The sequence below is a fragment of the Sitophilus oryzae genome, unplaced genomic scaffold (assembly GCF_002938485.1).
Source record: "Sitophilus oryzae breed Bouriz unplaced genomic scaffold, Soryzae_2.0 scaffold_1440_pilon_pilon, whole genome shotgun sequence".
Classification (NCBI taxonomy): domain Eukaryota; kingdom Metazoa; phylum Arthropoda; class Insecta; order Coleoptera; family Curculionidae; genus Sitophilus; species Sitophilus oryzae.
In genome coordinates this window covers 423623-443032 of record NW_022146105.1, presented here as the reverse complement: position 1 = coordinate 443032, position 19410 = coordinate 423623, and the positions used below count along the sequence as shown (strand labels likewise).

General features: G+C 31.1%; 4 protein-coding genes across 7 annotated transcripts; 2 read left to right on the top strand and 2 right to left on the bottom strand.

Annotated features, from left to right (window-relative positions):
* The first annotated feature begins 5854 nt into the window (after nt 1-5854).
* Nucleotides 5855-6959, top strand: LOC115876639 (protein D3-like). Of its 2 annotated transcripts, XM_030892492.1 has the most exons (5): nt 5872-6032; nt 6177-6247; nt 6299-6422; nt 6478-6691; nt 6746-6959. In XM_030892492.1, the coding sequence occupies exons 1-5, from the start codon at nt 5999-6001 to the stop codon at nt 6879-6881; spliced, it is 579 nt and encodes a 192-aa protein (XP_030748352.1). In that variant the 5' UTR covers nt 5872-5998; the 3' UTR covers nt 6882-6959. The 2 variants fall into 2 exon arrangements, with proteins under 2 accessions (XP_030748351.1, XP_030748352.1); XM_030892491.1 differs by having other exon boundaries at nt 5855-6247.
* A 46-nt stretch (nt 6960-7005) lies between these two features.
* Nucleotides 7006-14992, bottom strand: LOC115876638 (alpha-1,6-mannosyl-glycoprotein 2-beta-N-acetylglucosaminyltransferase). 3 transcript variants are annotated; one of them, XM_030892488.1, is made up of 7 exons: nt 14733-14992; nt 12315-12731; nt 12016-12257; nt 11658-11964; nt 11149-11253; nt 8755-8969; nt 7006-8703 (listed from the first exon to the last, which is right to left on the bottom strand). In XM_030892488.1, the coding sequence occupies exons 2-7, from the start codon at nt 12702-12704 to the stop codon at nt 8493-8495; spliced, it is 1470 nt and encodes a 489-aa protein (XP_030748348.1). In that variant the 5' UTR covers nt 12705-12731; nt 14733-14992; the 3' UTR covers nt 7006-8492. The 3 variants fall into 3 exon arrangements, with proteins under 3 accessions (XP_030748348.1, XP_030748349.1, XP_030748350.1); XM_030892489.1 differs by lacking the exon at nt 14733-14992 and adding an exon at nt 12809-13053; XM_030892490.1 differs by lacking the exon at nt 11149-11253.
* Nucleotides 14993-15354: 362 nt separating this feature from the next.
* Nucleotides 15355-16306, bottom strand: LOC115876637 (cytochrome c oxidase subunit 5A, mitochondrial-like). The gene is made up of 2 exons (XM_030892487.1): nt 15881-16306; nt 15355-15793 (listed from the first exon to the last, which is right to left on the bottom strand). Exons 1-2 carry the CDS (start codon nt 16012-16014, stop codon nt 15472-15474), a joined length of 456 nt encoding a protein of 151 aa, XP_030748347.1. The 5' UTR covers nt 16015-16306; the 3' UTR covers nt 15355-15471.
* A 244-nt stretch (nt 16307-16550) lies between these two features.
* Nucleotides 16551-19356, top strand: LOC115876636 (protein disulfide-isomerase A3). Its single transcript, XM_030892486.1, has 9 exons — nt 16551-16805; nt 17170-17381; nt 17485-17713; nt 17774-17890; nt 17947-18079; nt 18140-18303; nt 18365-18596; nt 18658-18792; nt 18852-19356. Exons 1-9 carry the CDS (start codon nt 16660-16662, stop codon nt 18960-18962), a joined length of 1479 nt encoding a protein of 492 aa, XP_030748346.1. The 5' UTR covers nt 16551-16659; the 3' UTR covers nt 18963-19356.
* The last annotated feature ends 54 nt before the right edge of the window (nt 19357-19410 follow it).

Here is a 19410-nt window from a genome sequence, read left to right as displayed (position 1 = left end):
CGGCCGTTATCCTTCTTATCGAAAACTAACAGTTCAAGGAGACAGTTCATACGATTTGGCGCCTTAGATATGAGTAAAACAGTTATTACTCTGTATAGCCTCCCTTATTTCTATTTGAGTTTCTAGGAAGTAGAAAATTATTGGCATACCACAGGGTCAATAAATAATTTACCAAACTAAATTGACATTGATAGATGATCTTGTTTTGTCTCATGTCAAATGCTTAAATATGTAGCAATAATATAAAGCATTTATCAATTAAATAAAAAAAAGGAATAGAAACTTAATGAGTTAAAATTGTTGATTTTTAATAAAACATTTACTGTTCATTTTTGTCCTGGGAATTTTCAACTAATTTTGAAGAAAAGTAATTAAAGTCCCTTTATGTAATTTTTTCAAAAGTCATGGAGTCATTACTGGCCCTTTCTTCATTTTCACAATGACCAGAAAATTAAAGTTAAATTTGAGCTACAGAAAAAAGATCTCGTATCATCCTCACGCACAAGAACTCTTCTTAATTTTTTATCATTTTTTTCTTCTTAAAAAAGTTTCACAATTTTTTTTTTTACATTGAAGAATGAAGAACATTTTTTAGAATGTCTCAAGCCAATATAGAATATACCAAGTATATATTATTACGTAGGCGTTTAAAAAAATTGCATGCTCTCAGAAAGACCAATTTACATTGTGTAAAACTGGATATTATAAGCGCCTATATCACGAAGAATCATCAATTCAATTTGAGATAATTTAAGAAAAAAACAATGTAAAATAACCTTTGTGAACCTATCCCACTCATTCTCTTTTAATATAATTAACATAGTTCCTCACTATAAGTGCATACTTATTCAAAAAATAAGCATAAAATTTTGTGGAACAAAATATATAAATTTAATATAATATATAGGGTTATTCATGCCCTTCCACACGGAGTATTGTAGTTATTTTTAGAAAATATAAATTGATGTAATTATATAAGTTGTTAAAAGGCCTACTAGAGCTACAGTTTCAAGTTATTTTTAAAAGGTACAGAGTGTCCCAAATAAATAATAAAAATTAAAGTCATATTTTTTGAATTCAAACATCTTGTGTATTATTACATTTTTAGATTATACGATTAAAATAAAAGGTAAATTTCACTAAAGATTATCTCACTTAGCTTAAAAGGGTGTATTACAATTTGCTGGATACTTAAATTTTGCATCTATAATGACGAATGAAATGAGGCATTAAAATATTTTTTACTGAATATTCACAAAATTGTATATGTCGCTGTAAATGTCCGAAATTCGAGATGGTTAGCGTGGTTATTTGGGGGGTATTAATTCATTGGTAAATCCTAGGTTTAGCGCGCTTATCCTAGGTTTTACCGCATTTCGGACATTTACAGTAAAATATATATTTCAAAAAGGGTAAAATTTATGTGGGGTATACCTTAATCAAATTTATCTTTATTTCATTCGTAGAAACTAAAAATCTAATAGTATACAGGGTGTACCTTACTGATTGTATTATTGTGGCTCTAGTAGTGCTCCCCACTCACAAAATTTTTAATTATCCAATCATATCGCTACAATACTCCGTGTTTAATTGCTTGAATAACCCATTAGATATGAACGGAATTACTTAAAATAATAATAACAAAATACAAAATTAGTTTGGTTTGAAATTAGCATAAAAATGCATACAATTTTAAATAAAGTGTCATTACTACTTCAGACAAATTACACTGACGTCGCCTTGAAGAAAGAATCAATCATTTATACGCTCATCTCATGCAGAGTGGTATTTTACCAACTCTAAAAGCAAAAGTAAAAAAGCTAGTAAACATAGTATTCAATGGCGGCTCTCAAGGATGATGCTATGGCTTCAGGCTAGCACACACAGCAAGTTAAGGTAATAGTTACGACTAAGAAATAACACTATAATTTTTGAGAGGCGACTAGGATGGATATAAATAAGCGCACATAATATAACAACAAGAATATACAGCTAGGCTTTGTAATAATTATGATGTATTGAACATTAAACCTATCCATGCCTTGGTTGAATCTTGCCCTTTGGTCATGATAAAATATACGAAGTGGTCAATAGTTGGGGTTTCTATAAAACCCAATGAATACTGAATTAAACATGAGAAGATTTTGAGTTAATTAATTGTGACATCAGCTGATTTTATCAAGAATAAATCCATTTTGTCAGAAAAAAAGAATGATACGAAACATTCGCTAAAAAAATGACAGCAAAGAGTTGATGACGTCGAAAATGCCGAGCATATGCCCTTCAGAGCACCCTTAATTTCTTGAGGGAAAGATTGCAGTGGGGGATAGATTGTCTTGAATTGAGTTCGTGCACTCTGTGGGTAAGAAAACGGCACATAGCCAAAATCACAGCTGCCAAAAGAACGCGCATCTGCCAGTTCTGTCCAGATTTGCTTGCATTAATAAGGCTTATTAAAATGGGAAGAATTCCGAGACTTGTGAAAGTCGTTCAAGTCATATTTTGACAATAATAAATTAAAAAAGCCCAATACTTCTAATAGACAGAATCTCATAAAACAGTCGATTTAAGGCATCTAGTATCTTTTTCCTTTCCCTGATACACGAAATACTGAATGGTCAAACGGTGAGCTTCGACCCGCAAAACATAAATAGGGTATTTTCTCACATTTGTGCAAAAAAAATCCTTTTTCCCATGCACAGATTAAGGGACAGCTGACAAGATATTTTTTTTAGAAAATCACATGACCTACCGATGTGAAAATTTGCATATAAATATAAATGTAAAGCTTAAAGAGCATTAATTAAAATTGTTAAAATTTCTTGCAAAAAAATTGTAAAATGAAAAAAAATAATAAAATCAACTGGACAGATGATTTGATCTTCCAATTTTTTGGAAGCTTTAAACAATAATAATGTTATAAAAAGCTTATTAAACAATAATTCATACGATAGATAACAGTTAACATACTTATATATTGGTTTAAACTTTTGTTTAAAGTGTAATCAAAATATCATAACAGAAGAATGATTAAAAAATCGAACTAGCAACAAATGGTAACAACTAAATAAACTGAATAGTTAAAATATAAACGTATTTTTTAAGTTAAATTCTAGTTTTTAAAAAATAACTCGATTGAAAGGTGATATAAATATAAAAACTGCAAGAAATTTATTTTCCATAATATAAAAATATACACATAAGTTAAAAAGAATACCTATAGTTATTAAAAATAATTCAACTGATAAGTGATAAGCACAAAAAAATCGGAAATACTTATTAAATAAAAAATTTTCAGAATCCGAAATGTCCGAAATGCGGTAAAACCTAGGGTAAGAGCGGTTAAACCTAGGATAAGCGCGCTAAACCTAGGATTTACCAATGAATTAACACCCTCCAAATAACCACGCTAACGAACTCGAAATGCGGTAAAACCTAGGTTTTACTGCATTTCGGACATTTAGAGTGACATATATAAAACATTAGTTATTGCCCTATCGTTGGTTTGCTGCCAAAACTCAAAGTTGCAGATTTTTGAAAATATCATTAAGCTAAGTATTAAAAATTTATGTTTCTATTGTTTATTTCTTTACTTGTTTACTGGCTGACATTTTGATTTAATAAATTTTGAATTATATAATGATTAAAAAAGACTCAAAACCTTATTATTTTATATATCACTGGCTAATTTATCTCGTTTCAATAGGACAACAAAAAAAAAATAACGGAAATGCCTACTTGGCGGCAACCTTTATACTTTATACCTTGATTTCCTAATTCTTATAAATAAATCTAAGGGGTTCCCTCACTCTACCCAATGTGTCAATAATATCGAAATCTCTGATTCTCCTACACAGTGAGCGAAAATAAAGAATCTTAAGGCCCTACACACACACAAAACAACCTTATTTATTTAAATATATAGACTTCAAAATAGGAAAAAACTAGAAAACTTTTTGATACTTTGACAAAAAGCCAAGTTTCGTACTCAAGTATTATAAATTAAAGAAAAACCTGAAAGCGAGATTGAAAGCTATGTAGAAATTGTCCCACTGTATTGTGGTGTATTAAACAGCTGCACGTCTGAGGGTATGAGGGCACGTGCCCTATATGTATTTTCTTCTAAGGGGTAAACGTACCTTCCCCCCCACGTCTTAAAATTGACCGTATAAATATCGGAATTTACCATTTCGGATATACGCAAAGGGCGTTTATTAATAGAATTTCAGATTTCGAAAAGGAAGTGAAAGGAGGAAAAAGCAGCTGGATTTTTGATAAACCATTTCAACAACGCGTCAATTCTACATGTAAACGTGAAAATATTCAGGACTTACCGAAACTAGCTATGATCCTCCCGCCCATATCATATCTGCTGCTGTTACAAATCTAAAAAAGTACACACATATTTATTTAAAATGTACTTCTTATTATCTCAAAAGCCAAAGTATTTATGATCCTTTGAAGGTGTTAAGACTTAAAGTATATCATAAATGAGTTGAAACTTACCATAGCCAACAGAAATTCCTAGCAAGCTGTCCTCTATGTCCATCCTTTCCAGTACATGCTCTGATTGCCGAATAAATCTGAAACCAATAAAAATCAAATTTAAAAAAGTGTCAATATTAATTTTTAAATAATCATTTTGTGTATTTTTTGCAGAAATAATAAGACACTTACCACAATTTACATCTAGTAGGTATAAATATTAGGTATTTATAAATGTATCAAAATGGTCGTCACGATAGACTACCCTACACTCGCGATAACGGTAAGAGAATATCCCAAGGAATATTTATAAGTACATGTGGAACTCAGGCTTTACATTCCTGTGTTATAAAGCAGCAATAAAGTACTGCTATATAACTGAAAAACCTTGTCCTACATCCATCCTGCAGATTCGTCACTCCCGAAAACAAATACATCGGACGTTTTCTCAAATATTTGAACGTCTAAGGGTCGAAAGTTATATCGAAATGCGTGATTTAATTCGGACTTTAATTTGATATAGGACGTTTCTGTTAAAAAGAAATTTACCCGAGAAAAAGTTAAAATTAAGTTAGCCAGTTAGCCTTCGTAGTTAATAGCAATAAGATTTTAGCTTACAGACTCCACAAAAACTTTAATGGCGTCTTTTGCAAAAAACAATTGAGCATCGGGATGTCACAAGTTGATGAAGTTATGCTCGGTCGGTAAACTAATTTTTTATTAATCTTATATCAATTTTCATATCTAGTATTATCCTGTATTAAACCTCTTTTATTACTCAGAAATAAATTATTGTTCATGAAAAATGTATTAAATTAATTAGTAATTATTATTAAATTTCTATTTTTACAACCATTTTACAATTTACAACCCTCCATTTGTAATTGCTGACAACGTCGCGCAAGGGTCGCGCTCTCTAGGAAACTATCAGTTTAATCTATGTAAAAACTATTTAATCTATGTAACCCGGTATTATTTTTTTCAAATAATATCTGTTTTACGATTTCTTGACTAAATTACAATACAATCCTTTTAACTTATGAGTCCACACAGTCAAAACCCAAGTCAAAACCTACGTATTTCTTCTGAGGAAATTAAATTCAAACACTAGATAATATAAAAAAATAAGACCATTGTTATATAAATGAGTAGGCGTTATATGTTATGCACAAGGAAAAAGTATTTTGTCCCTTGAGGAGAGATTAAAGTAGGTATTTTAATAGACGGGTTACAGCTATACACCTATTCTAGCTCCTTCCTTGTAACGTAAAATAAATTTATTATGCCATCCGCTGGTGCCATCTATTCGACATAATCTACTTTTGAAGTTTTTTTTACTTTTGACCATTTTCACCTAGAGAGCGCCCTAGCACTAGCATTATGTAAATTAGTCTGTGGTGGTTACATTTGACAATTTCAATTTTCAATTTTCAATTAATTGAATATTTTATTTGATTAAACACCTAGAGCTTTTATCAGTGTGTAGAATTTATTTCATTCAAGTTCGCTATACATGGATTTTATATCTTCTCTTCCATCTGGAGCAGGTAAATAATCCCACACATTCTTTGGAACTATTTCCATAGTAAACTGAACGACTTGGAGGCTTAACCTGGTTTTGTTGTTAAAATTAATTTGTAAAATGTTTGCTCTTCGCAAACCGGTGTTTACTTCTCGTTTTTTATCTACAGTTGCCAAGGCTATGAACGATCATGGTATTGTTCCAGATGTCCTGAAAGACGCACCTGACAATCTAATTCAAGTACATCAGTATATAAACCTATTAACCATTTAATAACCAAATTGCTTTTAGGTTTCTTATCCTAATGATGTAGTAGTAAAATTGGGGAACGAGTTAACACCTACTCAAGTTAAAGAAAGGCCTTCTGTTTTGTGGGAAGCTAATGCCAATAGTTTCTACACATTGTGTATGACTGGTAAGGACTTATATAAGACTTTATTTAACTTTGATTAATCTTAATCAATCCGTAGACCCTGATGCTCCATCACGTGCAGAACCTACATTTAGAGAATGGCACCACTGGCTTGTAGGTAATATACCTGGCAAACAAGTACCACTAGGTGATGTTTTGTCAGATTATATTGGTTCGGGTCCACCAGAAGGTACTGGCCTTCATCGATATGTCTTCCTTGTTTTTCAACAGAATGGCAAAATAGCTTTTGATGAGCCACGTCTTCCAAATAAGTAAATGGAAAAGTATACAGAAATAGGCATTTAAATTTTAATGTGTTCTTTTAGTTCTGGTGATAAAAGGGGATGTTTCTCCATCGCAAAATTCGCCGAAAAATACAAATTAGAACTGATCGCAGGCAATTTTTATCAAGCTCAATATGATGACTATGTTCCCATCTTATACAAACAATTAGGAGAATAACATGCAAATAAGTATTTAGTCTTTGTTAATAATGTACTGCGGTAAACATTCAATTTATTATTATATTTTTACCTTTTATATTATATTCTTTGATTTATCCCCTAGAAGTAAATTAAAACACAAGTTCTTTTATACTTATATTACATATATATAAACACAACAAGTAAAAAATAATACATATTTCAAAGTGTATTTTTAGTAAAAATCTTTATTCTGCTCCCTAATCTTTTTCAGGAAAGTAGTATTCAATTCAAATTAACAGCAAAAAAATAATTATCTCGTGTAATATGGCCACAAAAATAAAAAATCTTACATCATAAACTATGAAAACTATCACATTCAACAAAAATAAAAATGAAAAAATGTAAACGAATATAATTTCAACAAGAGACTAGATAAATGCGACTACATGTTATGCCTAAACAATGTGTAAATTTTCTACTAACAAAATAATACAATTTTTTATTAAATAAACATACATCATGATGACATAAATGTGGTTAAATACACTAATATAAAAGAATTTCACAACTTCGTTCTTTATAAATCAATCTAAAAATATACAGACAAAAATATCTGAAAAGTAAAGAAATTATTGCCAATAAATATATAATGGATAATTCTTTTGCATTGTTCTAGAACAAGTCTTTTTCAGACAAACACTGAAAATCATTACTGAATACAGAAAATCTATAGAATTCGTAAATATACTCAGATCTAAAATAATGTCATAAAATTAGATATATTCTAAGAAAACTGACTAGATCATTTAAAATATATATGTGCAGTGTTGGGACTGTCCAAAGGTCTTTCACTTACATGCTAAAAGTAGTTTTATTTTTATTATCTTCCTATATTTAAAATTCCTCGTCAAGCATGCTTTACATTTAAGGTTGTTAGATAACTTCAAAATACACAGGTTCATATAGTTTCAAAATTATAAATTATATACCTGAGATTTTTTTCTAAACTTTATCACGTGTCTTGGTATAATACTACCACGTTATCTTACAACCTTAAAGTATTAATCAACCATGTATAAAGTATTAATTTAGTTTAAAAGGAAGAACTATTTTTTTAGATGTATTATAATATATGAGCAAGCACGTTTTAAAAAATATTTTACTAAAATCTATAAAAAAAATGTAAATAGCAAATTATAGCAAAAATATCACGAGTACCATTGTGTCAGTTAGAACTTTTTGTTCGCTAATATCGTTGAAACATCTTTCGCTTGTATCGGTATGAGGATCTAATAACGTTTAAAAACTGTGATTTTTATTGTCTGCGGTTAAACAAATATTTAATATTAGGAAGTGGATAGATAGAATTAAGCCAAGAATACATATAGAGGCTGACGCAAAAAGTTTACATCTTTACGAAAGGTGAAATCTGAGTTCCTGGTTTTTACATAGAGGTACCGATGCTCCTTTTAAACAAGACTTTAGAAAGCCAAGTACTTATTGAGTTTGTGCAGTGAATAATACACAATGTCATTCCGCTCTTTACCACACTGTATGTCATGATAAAATAGAGATATCTGTTTGTGTGTGTCAGGAAATAAATAAATGTAGATATTTATTAATACCAGGAAGGAAATATTGAACTGCTTCATCTTATAGTCATGCTCATGCACAATTTGTGATCTCTGTAGTCCCCCCATCCCCCATTTCCTTTCCTTAATTTGGTCTTCTTCAGCACAGTTGCCAAATTTAATATTAAATAGTCCGGATACAGATGCCTTTTTGCCGACTTCAACACTTGCTGGACCTTGGAGATGACCGCCGTCGAACCGCAATTATTTTTCTTGTGATGGACCCCGCTAAAAATATATATTTTTTAGCAAATTTACATAGGAAATGAGAAAAATTACCATTCCCCAATGTGAAAAACTCTGGGTCCTCTAGCTACCATGGCGTGCAATTTTTGTTTCAGACAATTTTGCGAAATATGTTGCAAAGACCAGTCCCAATTGTAGTCATCGTATTTGCAAAAATACGCAGCGCATCTTACAATTCCATTCCACGTACTTCTGTTAAAAGCCATTCCCATATTATGCTTACTGCTTATCCACGGTGTTATTTCAACCTGTAATTCAGCAACAGATTTTTTACTTCTAAATTAAATAAACGAAAAAATAATTATATGGTTTTCAATGAAAAAAATATATTTTCATTCACTGAGGAATATTTTAAAAATAATGTTTGTATTTCGAGTCAGGGACAATTAAAATGAAACTTACAATACACCTGTTGAAAAAATATTGAGAAAATCATATTAGATACGGTTGGAGAAAAAATAACTGGGATCAAGGTAAGGTTAATTTTCATGCATCATTTACAAGGATTTTGAAGTACGCAACAGGGAGATTTATTTTATGTTTTAAGTCGGATATTGATTATTATGCAATATTTGTTCCCTGCACGCCAGGAACACAATATGCCTATCAAAAGACCCTTTTTATAAGCAAAATCATATGCACAAGAAACACGCAAACTATTGTGTAAAATAAAAAATACATATTTTATTTGCCAAGTTAACTAGGCGAATATTTATTTTACCAATTTTACCACAAAATATATACTCGTTTTTATTAAGATACCTGTGTACTGATACAACAGAAATGCACATCATAAAAAAATAAACAAACTAATCTTCTACATCAAAAAAATATATATTTATAATTCACCGATATTAATAGTATATCGTTTTCAAAAAAAAAATTATATACAAATATGGATACTTACAAATTTCCATACATCGCAAAACATTCTTCTGACTGCCCTTGTTTTTGAAGGTTTCAACAGAGAAAATATTACATGCTCAACGACATCAAAATGATACATTAATGCAACAATGAAATTAAAAATACAACCTTTAATTTTATTTGCATTGGACGCATGAATGAGTATCGAAAGCAATCTTGAGTAAATAAATATAAGGAACTCGAGCGATGGAATTAGTTTAACATTAGGCAATATACAGTAATAAATCATACAGGGTGTTATTAAAGTATGTAGCCAAACTTTAGGGGTGTCTCTTATAACATTTTAATCCCGAAAAGTGATTTGAGTCCCTCCCAGGACGACACTGAGCATAACTTATTAGAAAAAAAACGATTATTTTTAAAAATTTGACACCCTGTATATTGAATAACAAATACTGTTGAAGGGCAAATTCATGTTCGTAGCCTGTGTAAATGTTTATTTATTTAAGATTACATAATATTTATTACAGAACTCTCAATGTCTCAGGCTCCCTCTACACATAACCTTTTACCGGTTTTGCCCCTATCAGTCTAATTTATTCATTAAACCGTATCAATTATAAACTTGTGTGTAGACGAAAAAACGTCCCGTTTTAGTTGAACTGAATCTAATTTTACAAAACTGTTTTGAGATTTTTTTACTTCGCTCCCGATTAATTGCCAAAAACTAATTAAACACAAAAACTACCCCTAAATATAGGTTTTTGAGGGTTGAAACTACCACCACCCGATGTCTTCTGTTCCCGTGAACCTAACTATACTTCAACCGACTCAATAATAACCCTATTCGTTTTGTAGTTTTTATTCCCAAAAAAACTATTAAAACAAAAACCACCCGTAAAATAGGGATTGAGTGCTTCTCCATAAGGGACATGTAACTTCATTCATTTTTTTCCAACGATGGCTGTCCTAGTTGTAGTAAAGTTGAACTTCACCCGATATGTCCGCAATCTATATTATACCTGATTGTAGTAACCAAGATTTCATTCTTAATTGCCGCTATAAGGACCGCCCTAAACCAAAATGGCCACTGTTTTCAAGCTGTCTATTGGTCCATCTACAAATGTCATTATTATATTGTTGAACGAGAACACAACTCTTAAAATGATTTATGATAATGGCTATTTTTAATATATTTTCAGAGATCTTAGAAAAAATGGAAAAGTGAATATAATATAAAAATTTGAAAATTACAGTATTTGTATGAAATTATATATATATTTAAGATATATTAGGCTTAAAGTCTATATTTGGCATGTTGCTTTCATTTTGTTAAAAACTTGATTTTTTCAAACCTTGCTGTGAAACGTTTTAAGATGATGGCTATATTTGGCATGTTTTCAGAGATCCTAAAAAATAGTAGGCTAGTTTTTAATCCCTCTTACCTGACAGGTAAAACGTTAAGTGTAGAGGGGCTTTAACAATAATCATTTCAGGATGTATTTTTAAATAAACCATAACAAAACTGTAAGCGTAAATGATGCACAAGCAAGAAGCTACCTTTTGCGGGTGCTGATACAACGAGGGCAACACCTGAAACGTCCAAGATGGCTGAACATCTGCGAATTTTTTTTTGGTCTTCTGTTTCGCGCGCAAAGCCTCTCTCTGGAAATTCATTGATTTTGCTTTTTAACTGCTAAGCCTATTATTCTTTGCAACACCCCATATAACTTATCTCCCTTCAACCATATTTTTCCCACCACCAAATTGTTTAAATATGTACTTAAGAACTAACATATTACTTTACGCACTATGTATATCTAGTATATACAGGTTATCTATAAATATATATAGCACATTGAAGATGGGTTAAGTGTGTCTATCTATATAAAAAAATATGGTTAAAAATGGAAAACACAACTCTTAAAACAGTACAATATAAGCTTTAGATTTGTATATATTTTTGAGAAGAAATCTAAAACTTATTTGTCGATTTTTAAGCATGATTTAGTGATGCAAATAATGAATAAACTCCCACAAATATGGTTACTATAATAAAATAAAAATACCTTTTTTGAGTCTCCATAGTAATTGTACGTTTTCAAATAGGTTCCTAAAGACAAAATATTACAATGGCGACAAGCGTCCTTACAAGTCCTCTCCATCAGTCTCAAAATATGAATAAAGTCTTCAGCAACGTAGTGATCTTCTTCCAAGAACAACACCAAACCTGTGTGATTCCTGGTTACCTCCAGCTGATTGAAAACTCGGTTCACTTTCCACCACCAATGATGCTTGGTCTGAGTAAATTTAGCCTCCCTGTAATGCCCATACAAATCTGGGTACAAAGCGTTGTTACATTTCACTTTCAGTGCTCTGAAATAAATTAAATCAGATCCTTGAAAAAAAGACAAAAAAAAACTTTACTTGTCTTTCTTCATATCTCTAGGGCAATCTGAAGGATCCTCTCCAGGAAATTCATGAGGATGCGTCTGAATGGAATAAGGGTAAAATATTTGAATGACCTTACAAAAATCCACGCTCTGTACTAAGTTGTTTATCTCTTCGTCATAGTAATCATGGGAAAAAACGATTAATGCTTGAGATATGTCGCGAGCCTGAGCCAGGCTTACTATCAGGTGACGCAAGTATGTTATTCTATCATGGATCTAGAAGAAAATTTACTTTGAATAAATAAAGTAGGTTTCTATATGAAAGAGGTTTACTTGTATTACTATAACGATGGAGTCGTTTTGTAGCGGGCCGAAAAGGTCTTCGTTGTAAACAGTTTGTTGAAGATTGTATTGAGCGATGTTTCGTTTGATGTCGGATATATTAAGAGATGCCTTATAATAGCCTAAATTATTGTAGCTGCCGTTTAGACCGATGTTCGTCATGTTCTTAGGCTTGGGTGCGAGGAATTTGTGTAGGACGACGGGCACCATGCTAAGTATAGCCGCCTGGGAGTCGTTGATGTCCGAGTACGTGGAAACGGAGCCTCCGAAATCCACGAAACTTACTTGCACCCATACGAATATCACTATAAACAAGATCAGACCAGCCCTTATCCAAAATGTTGTTCGTCGACGCCATATCTGGCTTCTTCCACTGCTCATTATATAGCATATCTTGTCTTAATGTACCTAAAAAATACAAATAGATTATGTATGGAAACCTTCACTTCACATAGCAACTACTTGGAAAAATCCCATGTACTTACATATTTATGTATTTTCAATAAAAATAAATATTTTAAGTTTGTTTTTCTTCCAAAACCATTGCAGATGTAAGTCTATTTTAAAATATTTGCAGTATAAACTTAATAGTCCAGGAGGCAGTGGATTTTTGTTGTACTTATTTTCCCAATGGGTGATTATAAATTATAAGTATAATAGTATGTTCGGATGGTGACATTAAGTAACACTTTGTGAGTCTGGCTAAAATTTACAGATGGGTTCACTAAATAAAAATAAAAAAGTCCACTTATTTTCCCAGTCATAAATATTTGACATTTATTAAAGTGAATCATTTTATTAATGGACATAACAGTCTGGCACGTCTCAAAAAATTTGACAGATTTTTGAAATCCGTAATCCTTATTTTCCCATGCTTGAAATTTAACGTATCATTTGATACTATCATAAACTATAATGAAAAGCAAGTCTGGCGGATTTAAGAAATTGGCAAATGACTCTGGTGGCATCTTGAAAATTGCAAAAATTACAACATTTTTGCTCTTATTGTCCCGGATTTGAAAATTTGTCACATTATAAATAATACTATAAGCAGTTCATAGAGGGGGGAATACACGTCTGGCTTGGTTTTGAATGACATGTTATCCTGCCAGACATATATTATCCATTTTCGCAGATTAGCCAGACTATTTTTTTTCTTCTATTTTTATAGCTGGAAAAAAAGTGCAGTATATCGGTACTTTCTAAGGCATTTTCCGCCTCAACCTATCGGAAGATCCCCCTCTACATATACCTATATGAAATTTTGCTTAGAATAACATACTGATAATAATTCTATGAGTGTTTGCTGAGTGGGAAAATAAGTACAAAAAATCTTCACTGCCCCCTGGACTATAACATAGAGTGATATAAACAACTAAGTAAAAGTTTTGATACTAACTTAAAAAAAACATAGATTTTATTATATTGTTTTTACAGTTTACCAACAGCTTTTGGAATATAAGCTACCATTTCCAATTCGAGATAGTGGGGCGTTTAATGCGCTATTTAATGCGTTTGTATAAATAAACATTATGAATAATTGTCGAAGTGAGTTTACTAACTAACAGAATAGAAATGAACAATAACAGTTTATGAAATGAATATGTGTCATCACATTTCCGCCCATTTGTTAATTTTTTTTAATGTCACGCCATGAAAGACATATCCATTAGTTGAAATTAAATTAGTGCTTTTTTATACGCGTCATATCTCGTCCTATTCAGGCGCGCTTAGGCAAACTTTCATAATTAATAAACAAAGGTGCTAAAAATATCCATTAAATTACTCATGGATATTGTAGGGCCTATGTGTATGTTCTAATCAATTTAAATAAAAGTCGCTAATACAGGTATATTTCCAATACTAATTATAACAGCTATGATAGCATTTTTACTCTTCTACAAAATCAACAGGAAAAACCTAAAGCCAGTAATAAATAAAACAACACAAAAATAATATAAACAACCTTTTCAACCGTACTCATTAAATATAGAAAACCACAAATATAAATAGTAGAGATTGAAAGCATTTGATTTGTGTAAAACCTGAATTAATAAAAATCACAATATAATACAGTAATTGTGTAGTATATGACTCCTATTATAGTCTCATTTAAAATGACAAATAATAAAATTGTTTAGAAAAACATAACTTCATAGAGAAAATGTGCCTGTATAAAATGCCACAAAGTTAAAAAAAATAACTTAAAATCACAAGATTTAAAATAACTTATTTGCAAAAGAAATAGTTAAATATTATTTAGATCAGTTTATACTCTAAATACTTTTGTATACTTGTATAATTGCAAAGTATCGTATCGTGACAAACTACAATTGATATATTTTATATCTATAATATAAATATAAAACAATCAAGCTCATTTATTATTCTAAAGAGTTATATTCTTACATATTTCCTTTTCCTTCTGTGCATTCCTAGTAAATTCATTTGAATTGATATTATGAGATATTAAATCATAACTTATTGTAGTCCAATTGTACTGTTGAATAGCCTATTTTTCCTGAAAGTAAAGAGTGCACGAACCTTAACAAACTATTAAAAATATACCGAAAGTCTTTATAGTTTTCACTGAGGAAAAACACTTTTCACCAATGCACATCACAACACCTGATACCTGACATTTCTGAACTGAAAATATTGAAAACAAACCGAGCAAGTAAATTACGTCTGTCGACATCTGTTGGATGACAAGTGTAACCTAGTAAACTGTAGATCACTATACTTACTTTGCCTCCAAATTATTTAAACCTCTATTACTGAATAATAATAATCTATAACAATAATTATTAGCATAAATTATGGAGGGCCATTTAGCCTCCATAACATAAATTAAGTAATACCGTATGATCGAATAAAAAACGGCGTCAGCGATGACTATGAAATGAAGATCGCTGTCATTTTATATTTATGTAAATTTATATGGGAAATGTCATCGATGTTCATTTCATAGCCATCGCTGACGCCGTTTTTATTCGATCATACGGTACATAACTAAATAAAATAAAACAACTTTATAGCTTCCATAAATTTATCTTGTTTGTAACTTGTAACATGTATTGGTCCCCTGCATATAACTGTTATTAATTATTATACTAAATACCACTAAAAGCCATAAAAATAATTTTAATTACATATCATCGACATCTTTTAAAGCAAATTCTGGTTTATTGTATCCCAACTCCTCTGGAGTTGGAATGCCTAGCTCAGTCAAAGTTGGTCTAAGTTCCTGGATATACCATGGATAAATTTCATCTACTTTATTTCCACATTTATCCTTAAGAGCTTCCAGAATTCTGATGGCCAAAGCTAAGTCATTTACTCTGCGGCAAGCTTTCAAAGCAGCTGTAAGGATAATAGGTTCAGGAACTAAATCGTGACCCCACAAATCAGTGACTCCTCGTCTGATATCCCAGCCATCAATGTCTGGGTTGTTGAAAAATTTTTCGTAACTACAATGAAAGGGTTTATGAGTGTCTAAAACATTTCACAGACAAAAAAAAACTGGTATTTAATAGTGACAAAGAAAAAAACCTTACCGTTGATCAAATTGGGCGTCAGTTTCCGTATTTTCTTTGGACATACACCTAATACCCCCACATGAAATTGGCTTAGAAACTTTGTTAGCATTCTTCAATAATGCCTGAACACGAAAAGCTGAGTTTCGTAACATTTTAAGTACAAATTAAAATACTGTAAGGTAAAAATAAGGAATGTAAAATTCAAGTGACTTCTTGCTTTAATGGCGTATTAAAAAAGTTAGGTTAAAAGTCACGCGTCACCTTTGACAGGAAAAAATGTGGGAAATTCAAAAGTAATAAATTTATTCTCCTTAAATTAATAATAATTTTATAAATTATTTGCGTACTTAAGAAGGTACATATTATGCTAAAGACCAAATAAACTGCCAATAAGTTAAGTGAGTTGAATTCGATTTTCAAATAGCGATAAATTGCGTTTGATAGTTCGATATAAAAACTTTTATTTATCAAAACATCTTTAGTGCTTTGAAATACAGTACCCCTTGAGTTAAAGTGTATTAAAAATACCCTTTCAATAAATGATAATTTAATTATAATAATGAAAACACTCTTTTGCATTTTTATCATTAAATAGCTTTTGAATTTCACGGGCGTCGCAGACCAATCAAAAAATTACATTTTCCTCTTTAGCTTCTTGACCTCAACCAATCATTTGAAGACAACACAAAATCTCACGCATGGCCATTATTATAAAACGTCGTAGCCACGTACAGTTGAAAAGAAACTTCAGTTTATAGCCGGTTGTTTTAGTTTTATTGAAGGGATTAAAATTTAAAATGTTGTGTTTGCAAGTTCTTTCGATTCTACTAATTGCTACGGCTGCCCTAGCTAGTGAGGAAGACGTTTTGGAACTTGGAGACAATGATTTTGACTCAAGATTGTCGGAAATTGATACAGCACTTGTCATGTTTTATGCACCATGGTAAGTTTTTTTTAAATATATTTTAATGAATTTGTCCTTAAATAATTTCTCTAAAGATATAGCTATACTATTTTTTCACTCGAACAAATTCTGGCTCTCCATTTAGGTAAAAAACATTTTTTAATGTGTCAATTTTCTGATAATATGGCCCCAGTAAAAAACAATTTTTGTACATCCTAAAATTAAACCATATTTAAATATATAAAAAACAAGTTTACCCTGAAAGGTATTGTGCCACTGGAAAAAATAAACTTAATTAATTAAAAAAAAAACATATTTTAATGTGTTATTTTTTTGGAAATTTGGTTCCAGTAAAAACAATTTTTATATACATCCTAAAATTAAACTATTATTTTTTTCAAAGGTGCGGACATTGCAAACGTCTAAAGCCAGAATATGCAAAAGCTGCTGAAGATCTAGTTAGAAATGACCCTCCTGTTACTTTAGTTAAAGTTGATTGTACTGAAGCTGGTAAAGAGACGTGTAATAAAAATTCTGTTAGTGGATATCCCACTCTAAAAATATTCCGTAATGGAGAATTCTCTCAAGAATATAAGGGGCCACGTGAAGCTAATGGTAAATTTAAAATACAATAATATGAAAAACGGATTTATGATTTAATTTTTTATTCTGAAATATTTATAGTCAGTCGCAATCTAATTAAGAATTTGTCTTCTAGGTATTGCCAAGTATATGAAAGCTCAAGTAGGACCTGCATCCAAAGAACTAAAATCTGTTGCTGATCTAGAGAAGTTCTTAGCTTCTGAAAAAGAATCTGTTGTTATTGGCTTCTTTGAAAACGAATCTGATCTCAAAGCTGCCTTTTTCAAACTTGCAGATAAACTTAGAGAAAAAGTTCAGTTTGCTCACTCCAGTTACAAAGATGTTTTAGCTAAACAAGGAGTAACGTAAGCACTGCTCTGTTCCTTAAAAACAAATTTTTTAAGATTATTTTTCTCTTTCCACAGTGATGCAGTTATTTTATTCCGTCCAGCTCATTTGAAAAACAAATTTGAACCCAGTTCTGTAACCTATTCTGGCCCTGCCGAGTCATCTGACCTAAATGATTTTCTTACTAAAAATTTGTAAGTTTAATTTATCAAGAGGTTTAAAAATAAAATATAATAATCTGCAATTTCAGCTATGGTTTGGCTGGTGTTCGTAAATCTGACAACCAGCGTGAATTCAAGAGTCCATTGGTAGTTGTATATTATGCTGTAGATTACGTGAAGAATCCCAAAGGAACCAATTACTGGCGCAACAGAGTTTTGAAGGTATTTTTTTAAAACTTCAGCCACAGTAATTAATTTTTAATAATGATCTCTATTTATTAGGTTGCTGAGCAATTTGCTGGAAAAGTCAACTTTGCTGTGTCCCCTAATGATGAATTCACTCATGAGCTAAATGAATTTGGTATTGAGTTTGCTCAATCTGATAAACCCAAAGTAGCTGCCAGGGACGCTAGTGAAAAGAAATATGTACTTAAAGAAGAATTTTCGTAAGCATATTTTTTTGTTTGAATTTTAAGATTTTTATTAATCTAAAGTTGAATTGTCTAGGGTTGAAAGTTTAACCAACTTTGTTAATGACCTGTTGAATGAAAAACTTGAGCCTTACATTAAATCTGAACCAATACCAGAGAACCAAGATGAGCCAGTGGTAGTGGCTGTAGCCAAGAACTTTGAAGATGTTGTAGTAAATAATGACAAGGACACTCTTATAGAATTCTATGCGCCATGGTGTGGACACTGCAAAAAGTTGGCTCCAGCATATGACGAGTTAGCTGAAAAAGTAAGCAGGGCTTTTGCATTTTAAATGGATTCCATTGTATGAAGTTTTATTCTCATTCCAGCTTAAAGGTGAGGATGTTGCTATTGTGAAAATGGATGCAACTGCCAATGATGTCCCTCCTAATTACGATGTTCGTGGCTTCCCAACTCTATACTGGGCTCCCAAAGACAAAAAGAACAATCCTGTCAGATATGATGTGAGTTTATTGAGTATGTTCATTCACGGTGTCGTTCTAAAAAATAAATTTATTTTCAGGGTGGTCGTGAAGTTGATGACTTCCTGAAGTACATTGCCAAAGAAGCCACAAATGAATTGAAAGGATGGGATAGAAGCGGTAAAGAGAAGCCTGCCAAGACTGAGTTGTAAAAGTGTTATGAAGTTGTTTTTTTCTGGTATTTTAATATGTACTTTTAACATGAGTTGATGTTTTCAGTGTCCTCCATTCAAAAACGAATTCGATTCTTCACGTGAACGCTCTTGTATATTTTTGTATTCGGTTTTCATCAGTTTTGTATTTTTATAATGTGCAGAAATTGTTCCTTAAGTCGAACATTTTGTATTGAGAGAAAAAACTTTGGAATCATAATATTTTGTTTCTACGTGCTTTATTTATTAGTTTTAAGTCAGTCGAAAGAAAAAGACAGGAATTCGGTGTAAAAAATGTTTTGGTAAGAACAAAATAATATGGTTTTTCTTATTTTTGTTGTGATGTATAAAATTAAATTAAATAAATATGCTCTAAGTAAACTTTTAATTTAAATGTTTTGTTTAATACTCTCGAAAAAAAATTACCTGTTCCCCAATGATAGCAGCA